The 13,608-nt window shown below is 37.1% G+C and overlaps 1 protein-coding gene across 6 annotated transcripts in view; it reads right to left on the reverse strand.

The window, feature by feature from the left end:
* Positions 1–13,608, reverse strand: part of KDM6A (lysine demethylase 6A) — a 189,847-nt gene that overhangs the window by 151,404 nt on the left and 24,835 nt on the right. For 5 of the 6 annotated variants that reach the window (XM_081951359.1, XM_081951356.1, XM_081951357.1 and 2 more), the window contains exon 3: positions 466–574. The exons of the other annotated variant lie outside the window; for it this stretch is intronic. In XM_081951359.1, coding sequence (XP_081807485.1) covers positions 466–574 — 109 coding nt within the window. The remainder of the gene's footprint in view (positions 1–465; positions 575–13,608) is intronic. 6 annotated transcript variants of the gene reach the window in all.

The following is a 13,608-nucleotide window of genomic DNA, read 5'->3' on the forward strand; positions in this document are numbered from 1 at the left end:
CAAATGGAGTATGAAAACAACGAGTGACCAGTAGAAAAGAAATAAGGTTATTTGACCATGCACCTATAAGGAATACCTTATCACTAAAAAATAAATGAAGAGGAATTGAGTTCAGAGAAAATGAAAGACTGAGAAAGTTGCGGTTTAGAAAGAGTTGAGGGGATTATTGGAAAAGTTTAAAGAATAAAAGTTAGTATGTAAATGGACATGATGGAAACAAGAATGGTTTGCATGGATAGAAAGATGTAGAGAAGAACAATGAATGGTACTGGTTTAAAATGAATTTGGTTGAGTTTTATTTTATCTCCTGCCTTTAATTTCTTTTCCTTGTTTTTACTTTTCTATGTATTTTGTATAATGTTGCCTCTCTAAAAAAGGGGGGACATGTAAGTACTGTATTATGTATGTAGTACTGATCTAGGATTCTGAGGGGAAAAATACTAAAATAAATTATAATAGACTTACCTTTTGGATAATCTTCCAATAAAAGGTTGAAGTGACCTAACTGGCAAAAGAAATCTGATTCAACTTTTCCTTCTGCTTTTAATATTAACGATTCATAGCAGCCAACAGCCTGGAAAAAAAAGGATATTCTTTATAAATATATTCTATTGATAATATATACTTTAAAATTGACTTTTGTTACAAAGCTAAGAAGCAATCCAATATTTTGCCATCTATTAGGGAAATGCATATGTCCTTATTTTACTGCTATGATGATACAATTGTTTAATTTGCAAAATTTTCACTTTGAATAAAATAACCTAATCATATCAATAATTATTAAATATTAAGATGACAGTTTAGTTTAATACATTAATGTATTAGTCACTTGTCTATAAGAACAATTCTGCTGTAGCAGAAATTATAAATGAAGGAGTAAATCTTATTTCAGCGTTAAATACCACAGTTCTGGCATAACATATTTTATGAAACTAGAAAAATTGATTTTTAAATAAACTAGCTTCAGATCCATGTACCTGAAACGTATCTTTTTATAAGCCATATCAAAAACTGTAAGAAAAATAGCTTGGTAAAATATCGTAATTAGGTACATTTGCCACTCAAATTTGTAAACGAGAATGAAGAACAAAGAATTGAGGGGGAAAAAACCATCAGTATTTCTGTGCAGTAGCATTCCTAAGTCTACATTCTGAAATTTTCTACCTCCATTTGCTAATTAATAGAATATGTTACATTGCATGTACCTTATTAATTAGGAAACATTTTTGTTTGCAAGAAAAAAAATGCTATAATAATATGGGCATGAAGCAAAATTTACAATAGCATTCACTTGGCTTTCTTTCTTCTTTCTTTCTTTCTTTCTTTCTTTCTTTCTTTCTTCTTTCTAACTATGCTTTTGGGGCAAATTTATTCTGATCACTCACCAGTTGTTATTATTGTTATTGTTTTTGTATCTTCTTGCATGCATCTTACATTTGATTAAAAGCATAAAGGTGATTTTTCCATAAATATATGGAAAAAAGGGGGAAATGCTGTAGATATCAATCCTTTGTATTAAAACTGTGGGACCTAGGCTTGAAGAAAATAAGCTGGCAATATCAATAGTTACATCCTGAGAAAAGCAAAGAAGCAAATGCCTGAAGAAGCATTACTGCACAGATTAAAATATGTGAACTCCTTATACTGCTCTATCATCTATTTGCTCTATGGGCACTAAACTGAATACTGTCTGCCTTATGACAAAACTTTCATATCAAAAATAAGCTGCCTATCTTCAAAGTGAAATCAAATATCACATTTGGCAAAAATACTTCAGTGCTGAAAAAAGTATTTGCAATACAATAATCAGATTAAAGATAATAAATTCACCAGTCTACATCTGAAATTATGCTAAACTATAGTCAGACCTATGTCTCCGTTTTCTGAATCATCTTGCCATGGCTGAAGGTTAGCAATTTGAATGTCCAGATTTAATTTCAATAATTACCAATTACCTCACCCTTGAAAATAAACTAAAGTATATTTGTTTGGTAAGAAGAAGCAGAAATGTAATTGTCTGGTTTTTACATTGAGCATTGATAAGGGAGAAATTGTTTTGTTTTTTTGCTATTGTGAATACAGTTTTTTAAATCTGGTGAGAACAAGCATATGGCCTAGAGGACATATACACCTGACAAATTCTTGAGTAGTCTTTGAAACCTGTTTTTCATCTTGCAGCTGTAATACTGCAGAACAGATAAATTGATTGGGGTTTTAATGAAGTATAAGGTGGGAATTAATTATTTTAATTTTAAAATGTATATATCAATCTATTTATTAAATTTAGAAGACCTCCCAACTCCAACCCAAGATCCTGGGTGACATGGGTGGGAGTTAGGATTCTGACAGCCGGAATAATAAAAACAAGCAAAGATCAGTATATGTCCAGTAAAAAACGTTAATGTTAGCAAACAGAACCCTAAAAGGCGACTCAGTGCCTACCTAAACCCCCAAGGAAATTTCAAGGACTTTCATGAATTTTCAGAGTGGAGACCTTACAACTTGGAGAATGGGGGCAAGTTTCTGTTATAGGAAAATGGCCCCCACAATTGGCATTATTCAAATTAATAGGACCCCAAAGGCATCCTGTCTAATTGTACAGGACAGGCGGAAACCAATGTAGACAGTCACTCAGATAAGTAGTTCAATGCCATGAACAGCTTTATAAATGGCAACTAGCGTTGTCAAACTGCTTCGGCAAATTTTGACCAGAAAAAAGAATTAGTCTTTGCCACCTCCGTCTTAAATAATGTTAAGTAAAAAAATCATTATCAATATTAACATTGAAACAAGTAAATACTGCAGTACATAGAAAACCTCCTCTAGATGGTAAGATGATAAATTTTAGAAATTAATTTTAAAGTTAGTATACATATATGTTATTTATTATCAACCGAATTATTATGTAATAAAAAAATAAAAAATAAAAATCGACTTTAAAATAATTTTAACACTTAATTCATGCTAGTGGCCATAATATGTCATTTTAAAAGCAACTTGGGAGTATTTTTAGAAGAAAAATATTTAAAGCCCCTTGCTTAATACAGCAAATCTCTTCTGACTAATTAAAACAAGCAAGAACCAGTAAGGAAGAGTTTTAGAAGTGTCCAACCAAAAAATCTCAGCTATCAAATTTCTCTAACTAAGACTGAATTCAATCATCATTTGACCAATAAGATACAAATTATAAGAAGGCCAGTGAACATTTGGAGCAATAATGGTGCTCCAAATTTACAAGTGAATAATTTTTTTCATTCTTTGCTATTAAGTAAGCTATTAAAAAGCTATAGCATTATTTATTCAGGAAGAAAGCTCCCATCAATGTCATTTGCCTTTCAATGTCATAGTTTGAGAACACATTTGCAAATTATGAATTATAACAAATGTACATTTTCCATTAGATGAATAGGAATTCAAAGGGGAAAAACTTCAAAAACTTCATAAAAACTATCAAGAGCAAAAGGCCAGAACATAAGTTTAGTTTCAATTAAACTGACTTATTACTATTGATGCCTATGCATAGAAATCTACTCAACGAATGGTTAACACTACTTTGGCACTAGATAAAGGTAAATGGAATTCAGGAGGGGTTGGACTTAATCCATTTGTGGCTACAGAGAAACTTTTAGGCTGATTAATCTTTTGACTCCACCCCCAGGTTCTGCCACTCCTTCTTCTACAAAAACCTCCTGAAACTATGTTTAAATTATTATCATTGTTTGCTTCATTTTAATCTTATTCTGTGACTCACTGTGGGCTGCTAAAAAGGTACAAGCCAAATGATCTGAACTGTAAATAAATTATGGTACTAGAAAAAGTACCTTTAAATAACAATCAACATGAACTGAGATCTCACATGCCATCTTCTTAGCTCTCCTACTTTCATGCTTCCCAAATTTCTACATCATGGCTAATCATAGTTAATATAAAGATAAAAATATTAAATAAAAACATTTCAATTCATGCTCTCGTAGTCTTATTTGTCATTTCATAACTATAATTGATCTTTCTAATAATGATGTGGATGTCTGAATTGATGCTATATTTTCCTCACTATTACACTATTATGGATAAATGGACCTTACTATGTACAAAGAGAACACATACAGGAATTGTGTCATAACTTATTTATTTAGTTTCCTTTCTTCTATATCTTTCAACCAAGCAGCTTTAAATTAGGCAGGGAAACGCAGGAACTGAAAAGAGGACTTTTCAGAGAGAATTATATACAGTAACTAAATATTCTCCTTCACAGGCAATTTCACTGTATAGGCTAATGTCTGAATTGTTCTCACAATTTAGATCTTCAAAGTAAACTTCAGCCATTAATGCCTTGGGCTGAGAAAAAAACACCACCAATGAATTACGTGCTCACTGAAATTACCCAACTTTATATCAGAACATATTTTAAAAAGACAGAAAATGGATTCATTTCTCTCTAATGCAAATATTATATAGGAAACTTTCTATTTCATTCTTTGAAGCAGATAAGTACATTTATTTTTGCAATTATACAAAAATATTGAATCATCTCCATAATTTCAACTTATACTTAACAGTAATAACTGCTAAATGAGAACTATAAATTGAGAGTACATAATGTTCAGTTGCAAGGATGCGAGGGCTGTTTCAGAATATTCATGAGTGATAAACAGAGTAGTCATAAACGGCATAATTGCCATGCACAAGAAATATAACATTAATTGGAAAGTCAGTGCTTTCTTGCTTTTAATACAATTTCCCCCAAAATAAGCCCTATCATGTTTTTATGCATGCGCCTAATTTAAGCCATACCCCCAAAATAAGCCCTACTTAAGAGCCTGCGCAGCCACCCGGCCACCCATTCAGTCTGGTTGTTCATGGTGCCGCAGCCATGAGGCAAGGTGATAGTGGAGCTGTCCCACAAGCCCTGTACCGACTAACCTTATGGTCCCTCGCAGCCAGGCCATCCATGCCCCAACAACTGCCTCGCAGCCATAGCACCAGCAGCCATGTGCAGAAGCCCATTCAGCCACCGGCCCACTTGCTCATGGCCACAACGGAGCAGGAGGTTTAGTGGTGTGTTGGGGCTACGGCTGCAAGACAAGGCAGATGTCGGGGTGTGGATGGCCTAGCTACAGGAGCCCTGAGGAAATCCGGTGTGAGGCGCACGGGGCAGCTCTATCTCTCACCTCGCAGCGGTGACACTGGTGTGCCACGCAGTCTCCTACCCTGCCATGAGCAAGCAGAAGTTGGCCTCCTGTACATGGACAAAAAATAAGACACCGCCCAAAAATAAGCCCCAGTGCTTATTTTGGGCCCCAAAAGAAAATAAGACTCAGTCTTATTTTGGGGGGGAAACACAGGTATTTCTCCAAATATTGTGTAAAAAGCTTTAGATAAATTATTAAATAGCTCAATGCTTCCAGGCACCAGCTCAATAGCTCAATGCTTCCAGGCACAATCAGGAAGAATATACAAGTTACTCAGAGAAGGTGTACACGTTGATGATCAGTTTAATACAGTTTACCAAAAAGACAGTTCAACAGTCAAGCAAAAAGCTAGGAATAGACAACAAGGTCAACTGTTAGGAATAAATATGACAATCTTCCACAGAATTCTAGACAAAACAGTACAGAAGTCATTGAGGAAAAGACAATGCAATTTATCCTACTGTAGTGCTAAATAATTCCAAGCTCCAGACAAAATTCCACTTTTAATATGTAATTAATATGTAATTAATATGTAATTTGGGAGTCTTACTATGCCACAAAATGCAGTAAAGGTAGCCCTCAACTTAACAACCATTAGTTTAGTAACCATTTAAAGTTACAATGGCACAATGACTTATGATCACTGTTCATATTTATGACCATTGCAGCATCCACATGGTCACACGAACAAAATTCAAACATTTGGCATGTGGTATGTGTTGTGGGCCAGCAGGAGCTGTTGGAGCTGCAACCAGACTCCGACAGTGAAGGGCCTTATCAGTTGGCTCTGGAAGATGTGGAGGACCCTGGACAGGGTTCTGACTCTGAGCAGGGATCAGAGAGGCTGGTTGGCCACCAGGAGGCGCCTGAGGCATGGAGCAGCGGAGAAAGCCAAAGGGAGTGTGCTCCTGAAGTCATGCCTTGGAGCAGTGGGGAGGAGATAAGGGAGTGTGCTTCTGACGTCATGCATTGGAGCAGTGGGGAGGAGACAAGGGAGGTGGTTCTGGATGCCCGGCAACGAAGGGCTAATAGACATAAAGAACAGCTACGCAGTTACAGGAGATAATTGAACTCAGGTGGTTGTAATTAGGCTCCTCTCAAGACTGTATTTAAGGAGGGACTTTCCGCAAGTTGTTTGCAGGAATCAACATATTTACCAGAGCTGGAGAAGCTACCGGGTCTTGTCCTCTTGGCAGGCTAGATTGTTGCCAAGGTATAGTCTGTGCTGGATTGCTGCCAAGGTCTCATCTGTGCTGGATTGCTGCCAGGGTCTAGTCTGTGCTGGATTGCTGCCAAGGTCTTGTCTGTGCTGGATTGCTGCCAAAGTCTAGTCTGTGTGTTAATAAATCATCGTGCAGTATCTTTGTCTTGGCGTGTTTTGGTCTATGAAGAGTGGGGGGTCAGAACAGGTATGTATTTATGACAGTTGGATTTCAACAAGCAAAGCCAATGGGGGGATTCAGATTTGCTTAATAACTGCATGATTCATTTAACAACTACAGTGATTTGCTTAACAACTAGAGCAAAAAATATGGGTCAAAACTTACTTAACTGTCCTGCTTAGCAATGGAAATTTTGGACTCGTTGTGGTTGTAAGTAAAAGACTACCTACATCTGTTGTTGAGGGGGAAGAAGGGGGAAGATTGAAAAACTTTTGATACATGTAAATGTTTTAATGGTAAAGAGAAAACTGTGGATTCATGAAAAGGTATGGGCCTCAAATCACAATCAGCCTTGTAATCACACCATTATTTGATGTCATTCAAAAGTCTTTTGAATGGATGGCAAATCATGGAGTGGGATGACTAGAGAAATAGAAGTGCAATACTTTATTTCATTATTATCCTACTTTTGTCTTGAGTTACTACTATATGTACATGTAGTCCTTCACTTATGACCATGACAGAGCCTGTCCATTAGTCACACACTGCTTCCGCACATGTGCCTGGCCTTCCACAAATGTGCTTTGCTCACACGTGCACATTCCACACATGCACTCAGCCTCAAAAATATGCCTAACAGGATGGCATAGAGCCAGGGCAGGTGCAACCACGATTTCCGCTACCGGTTAGGGTGAACGAGTCTGAACAGTCTGAATACCACCTCTGGATCTCTTGACATTCTGATTATGGGCTCAAAGCTGACCAATCTGTTATACATTATTACATCAAAATCTACTTCAAAATTCTACATTATAAGGTAGGTATAAGTCTCAAGTGCATGTCTGGCAAATTAACACAACTGCTAAGTCAAAGGTGTAAGTGACAAAAAAAAACTAAAAATAAAAAAAAGTATTACCAACAACTTGCTTTGAGATGATGGAGGAGCTAAATTTAATAGATATTTAGAGAAAAATGGAACCAGAAAAAAAACAATTTACCTTTTACTCCAATCCATATCAATCCTGGTCACGGATTGATATGGCATGGATGAATGGGGAAATTGGGGCAGAAATACATACAATTGAAATATTACCAAATACGTGGGCGGATCACAACCCCATTAAAATAATTTGGGAAGGAAAAAAAACTAGATGAAGATGGATGTTAAATTTGCAAATATTAAAAGAAAAAGAATTTATTCAAAAATGTAGAAACGAATTGGAGTTATTCCTTAAGGAAAACACAAAAGAATAGACATCTATACAAAATCTATGGGACACCATGAAAGCTTATTCCCTTGGAATTATTATAGTGTATTCAGCAAAAAGAAAGAGAAATGGGCACAACAGAAGATATTAGAGGAGGAACTTAAAAATTTAGAAATAGAATTACCAAATAAGCCACAGAATGACAAAATAAGAAAGGATTGGATGTTAGCAAAACATCAATTAAATATATCAGACCAGGAAGAAATGGTAAAGGGCCTAAAACTAACAAAACAAAACTTCTTTGAGCAAGCAAATAAACCGGGGAGGTGATTGTCATACAGATTGAGAAAAGAGAGAGAAAAAAGATTAATATATCAACTTCAAAAGGAAACTGGTGAATTATAACATTCAATGGAAGGGAAGAAAAAGATTGCATACAAGTACTTTGAGAATCTGTATAAATGGGAACAAATAGATGAAAAACAAATAAGAGAATATATGAACGGAGAAGAAACACTGTCAATAACAGAAGACATGAAAGAAATGTTGTCAAAAAAAATAACGAAACTAGAATTGAAACAGGCGATCCAAAAACAGAAAAATAATAAAACGCCAGGCCCAGATGGATTTCCAGCAGAATGGTATAAAATAATAGATGAATTGAACGAATTGATAGAACCCTTGATGTTGGAGATGTATAATGAGGCACCAATGAAAGCAAAAATACTGGATTCATGGAGGGAAACACATATTACATTAATATTTTAAAAGGTGCAGATAAAAAACAGATTCAAAACTATAGGCCAATCTCATTGTTAAATGCAGACTATAAAATATTCACAACAATAATAGCGAAGAGACTGAAAAAACTATTAAATGACTATATACACCCAGACCAAAATGGATTTCTCCCAACAAGACAAATTAGGAATAATACCAGAATAGTAGCAAATATTACTATGTACTTATGAGGTGCATCCAGAGAAACAAGTGTCATTTGTTTTTCTGGATGCACAGAAGGCATTTGACAATTTAAATTGGGAATTCATGACGCAACAAATTAAGAATATGAAATTAGGGGACCAATTTGAAAGATTAATAGAAACGATATACTCTACCCAAAGGGCAAATATATTATTAAATGGGGAAAGTATAGAGACCATTAAAATAATGAAAGGAGTAAGCCAGGGTTGCCCACTATCACCTCTGCTCTTTATCCTGACGCTTGAAAGTCTGCTAATAAGAATTAGACAAAATTCAGAGATAAGAGGAACTAAAATTAAAAGAGAGGAGTATAAAAGTCAGGCCTTTGCAGATGATTTGGTATTCATTATAGAAGATCCGCTAGAAACAGGAAATAGTTTAATGCGAGAATTAGAAAAATATGGAGATGTAGCAGGGTTAAAGATTAATAGAGAAAAGACTAAAATGATAACTAAAAATTTGAAGGAAGAACAAAATAAAGAATTAGAAAGAATAATAGGACTGCAAGTGACAAAGAAAGTTAAATATCTTGGAATATGGCTAACTGCAAAGTGCTCAACTATAAAAGAAAATAATTATACAAAATTAGCGCAACAAATAAAAAAAGATCTAGAATTATGGGGGAAGCTATAACTATCATTATTAGGGAAAATAGCAGCAATAAAAATGAATGTATTACCGAGACTATTATATTTATTTCAAACAATAAAAAAATTTTTTATTGAATTGAATAAGATTATATTAAAATTTATATGGCAAGGGAAGAAAGCCAGGATAAAGTTGAAAGCTCTACAGGATGACAGAAGCAGAGGTGGTATGGGACTCCCTGACTGGGAGCTTTATTACAAAGCAGCAGCAGTAACATGGATGAGAGATTGAATACATTTTAAAAATAAAAGAATACTAACATTAGAGGGCCACGATTTGCAAATGGGATGGCACTTTTTCCTATGGGAAGAGGGTAAAAAGAAACAAAAATACTTTAACAGACACTATATTAGAGATGCACTGATACAGGTCTGGAATAAAATTAGAGAAAAATACTACATGAAAATACCGACATGGCTTTCCACTATGGAAATACACTAGATCTATCGAAAATGGTTAGATATAGTGAAAATTTAGACCTCCAAGGAAATTTGAAAACAAATCAGGAATTAAAGGAGCAAAATATAAATATAGACTGGTGGCCATAACTTCAACTACAATCGAGATACAAAAAAGAGGTAAAAGAATATGGAATATACACAGAATTACAACAAATAGATAAAATTTTAATTGGTCCAGAAAATAAATTCATAACGAAAATTTACTAATATTTATTAGAAGTCACATTAGAAGAAGAAAAAGTTAAAGGTTGCATGATAGCATGGGCCAAAAACTTGGGACACAATATAGATCTAGTGGATTGGGAAAGAATTTGGAACACAAATTATAAACTAACACGATCAGTAGCACTCAAAGAAAATATGTTTAAATGTTTTATCGTTGGCATTTACCACCAACGAGATTGGCTAAAATGTACCCAAACATGAATCCAACCTGCTGGAAGTGCAAAAAAATACAAGGGACTTTCTATCACATATGATGGACCTGCCTGGAAACTCAAAAATATTGGACAAAAACTTGGAAATGGGTGCAAGAAATTACAGGAGAACAAATAAAATACAAACCCGAACTCTTTCTGCAGGGAATAATCAAAGGGAAATATACAAAGAAAATTAAGTACATATTAACACATCTGCTGACCACAGCTAGAATAGTGTTTGCCCAATGCTGGAAACAAAACAACATCCCCTTGGACGAATTAGTGATACAAAAATTTTTGGATTGTGCAGAGATGGACAAATTAACACTAAAATTAAAAGACAAAGAATCAGAATATTATGAAATTTGGAACAATTGGTACAAATGGCTGCAAAACAAGAATAAAATTAATTAAGCCAAAAACTCTGTGTGTGTGTGTGTGTGTCTGTGTGTGTGTGTGTCTGTGTATTTGTGTTACAACCCCTGGTATGCCCAAATATGGGAGGGAGCTCACTACTCCCTCTTTCTGTCCTTCAGCTTATCACAGAGGACCATCCAGGCAGAAAACCATATTTTTATTTTTAATGTTGCCTTTTTATATTTGTGTTGTATTTGTGCTGATAAATAAATAAAGGGAGACTAGTATAGATCTATTCCAAGCTATTTAGCTCTCATCAGCTAGCCATACCCTTACTGGGAATCGAACCAGGGCTGTATTGCATATTAGGCCGATGTAATTGCCACTAAGCCACAGGCTCTCTTCCTTATCAGCTAGGCCAGGGAAATAGGTATGCATTTGTGTTACAACCCCTGGTATGCCCAAATGGCTCGATAATGAGCCGAAAAACTGAAAGAGGTAGTGAGCTCCCTCCCATATTTCGGCATACCAGGGCTCAAATCATCAATTCTTTGTTGTAAAAGTTCATTTCAATTTCAGATAGTGCAACATCAAAAGGAAATACATTTTCATCTTCAAATACAGTTGAACTAAGGAACAAACTTGACTTACAGGTAGTCCTTGACTTAATAACCTTTCATTTAACAACCGTTCAAAGTTATAATGGTGCTGACAAAGTGGCTTACAACCATCTTCGTACTTGTGCTAATCACAGTATCCTCATGGTCACATGGTTAAAATTCCGGTTCTTGGCAACCGGCATGTATTTATGAGTTTCAGCATCCTGGGGTCATGTGATCACCATTTGGAACCTTCACATGTGATTTCCGATAAGCAAAGTCAATGGGAGAAGCAAGATTCACTTAATGGCCACATGATTCACTTAACAACCACAATAAAGATTTTAAAATCAAGCCAATATGCTTAACAACTACATTGCTTATTGATGGAAGTTCTAGTCCTACTTTGGTTGTAATTCATGGACTACCTATTCTTTATTTCTTGGAAAAACAGCTTGTAACTACAATTGGAACCAGAATTGCCACTGATAAGCATTACGGTCACTAAGTGCAATGTCTTGTAACGATTTTGTTTAATAAGACCAATCCAGGCTGCCATCATAATTCCAGATGCATGTTATTAAGCAGGAAGCAAAAGGAGTTCCAGTTAAGGAGTGTGGGGTTCTGAAGGGGTATGGGGAAGATCTGGGTAGGCCCAGCACGGTCCACACAAGTTCAGGGAGATGGAGAAAAGAGGTACATTGTTTTAGTGTAGGGAGGCTGGGGAAAGAATACACTGTGGTTCCAGGGCTCCTTGGCTCACAGCAGCTCTGGGACTACAAGTTGGTCTTACCTGAGACACCCTTTCTCATAGCGATCGATGGGAGAGTCCAGGATGGGTTACTATTGTCTACTAGCTCGGTTGACTGAGTTGAAATTCTGAAGACACACCTCCTTGGTAACGGTCCTCAGTAGAACAACGAAGATGAAGAAAATCTCTTACTCCGACTCCAGTCCAAACTTTTCCCCTTCCCAGCAACTGGACCAGATGGTCAACCAAGTGGGTCTGGACCAGTGGTGGGTTCCGGATCCCATTGCAACTAGTATGGCTCTATAACAGCGGTGGCAAACCTTTTTTGGCTCTCATGCCACAAGTGGGGGGAGCGCAGGGGGGTCATGTGCGGGCATGCCGCACCCATAATGCAATGCGCCCCCCCCAGTGCGCATGCACGCACAACAGGCGCGACCCTGCATTTTTACATGCTTTTTTCACCCTCCCCAGGCTCGAGGCTTTATAGGACCCTGGGGAGGGCGAAAAGAGCCTCCCACGCCCCCCCGGAGGCCCCCAGGGACCGTCTGGAGGCTTCCCTGATGCATTTGGAGCGCTCAAAACGGCCCTCCGAGCAAACCGGAAGTTTACTTCCGGATTGCTCGGAGGGTCGTTTTAAGCGTTCCAAAGGCTTCAGGGAAGCCTCCGGACGGTCCCTGAAGCCTCCGGAGGGTGGGGGAGGCTCTTTTCGCCCTCCCCAGGCTCCTATAAAGCCTCTGGAGCCTGGGGAGGGCGAAAAATGGCTTTTAAAAAGGGTGAAATCAGCTGGCCAGCGCCTCGCGTGCCCTGATAAAAGGCTCCGCGTGCCACCTGTGGCACGCATGCCATAGGTTTGCCATCACTGCTCTATAAGCTTCCAAAAGGCTATCCATGCCCTTCTTTTTATGAAAAATGAGCCCGTTTTGGTGAAAAATGGGCTATTTTTTGCTCATTTTGGGGGTGCCCGCCTCCTCCCAGGAGCACTCTGCAAGCCCCCTAAACGCTATTCATGCCGTTTTGGAGGGGGGGAATGGGCCTGTTTTCACAAAAAACAGGCCATTTTTGGGAGGTTTGCAGAGTGCAAAAACTTTTTTTATTTATTTGCTTCTTCAAAACCTTGGTGCATCTTATACTTCAAAAAATACGGTAATTTTTAAAGAGCAACTGTCATCTCAGTCCCGCTGTTGACTCATTGACAGTCCCATTCACTTTAATGAGATGGCTGGTGATGCAGCATTAACACAACAAGGTGAGGGACGTGGCAGGCAGCAGGTGAGTGGATGCCGGCTAACAGGCGCTGCCATGATGGATCAGAAATGGCAGGTGCTCTATAATATTATATAAGCTGCTTAGGAGGTTTCATTTTCATTTTTACTGCTTGCTCATCCTCCTCACTGGTACAGATGCATTTCTCTTCAAAAAATCATAGTTTGTAGTGTATATAGATTTACAAACAATGGGATAAAAGAATATTCTTGAACTTTGTTTTATGATTTATCTCATGGCTACTGTGAAATTGTATGAATGCATCAATGCAATGCATGTTATCTCCATTAGCAGAGCTTGGATTTATTGAATGAGTTTACCAAAAAAGTAATTATTACAGA

This window comes from Natrix helvetica (genome assembly GCF_964273705.1).
Source record: "Natrix helvetica genome assembly, chromosome: 4".
Taxonomy (NCBI): domain Eukaryota; kingdom Metazoa; phylum Chordata; class Lepidosauria; order Squamata; family Natricidae; genus Natrix; species Natrix helvetica.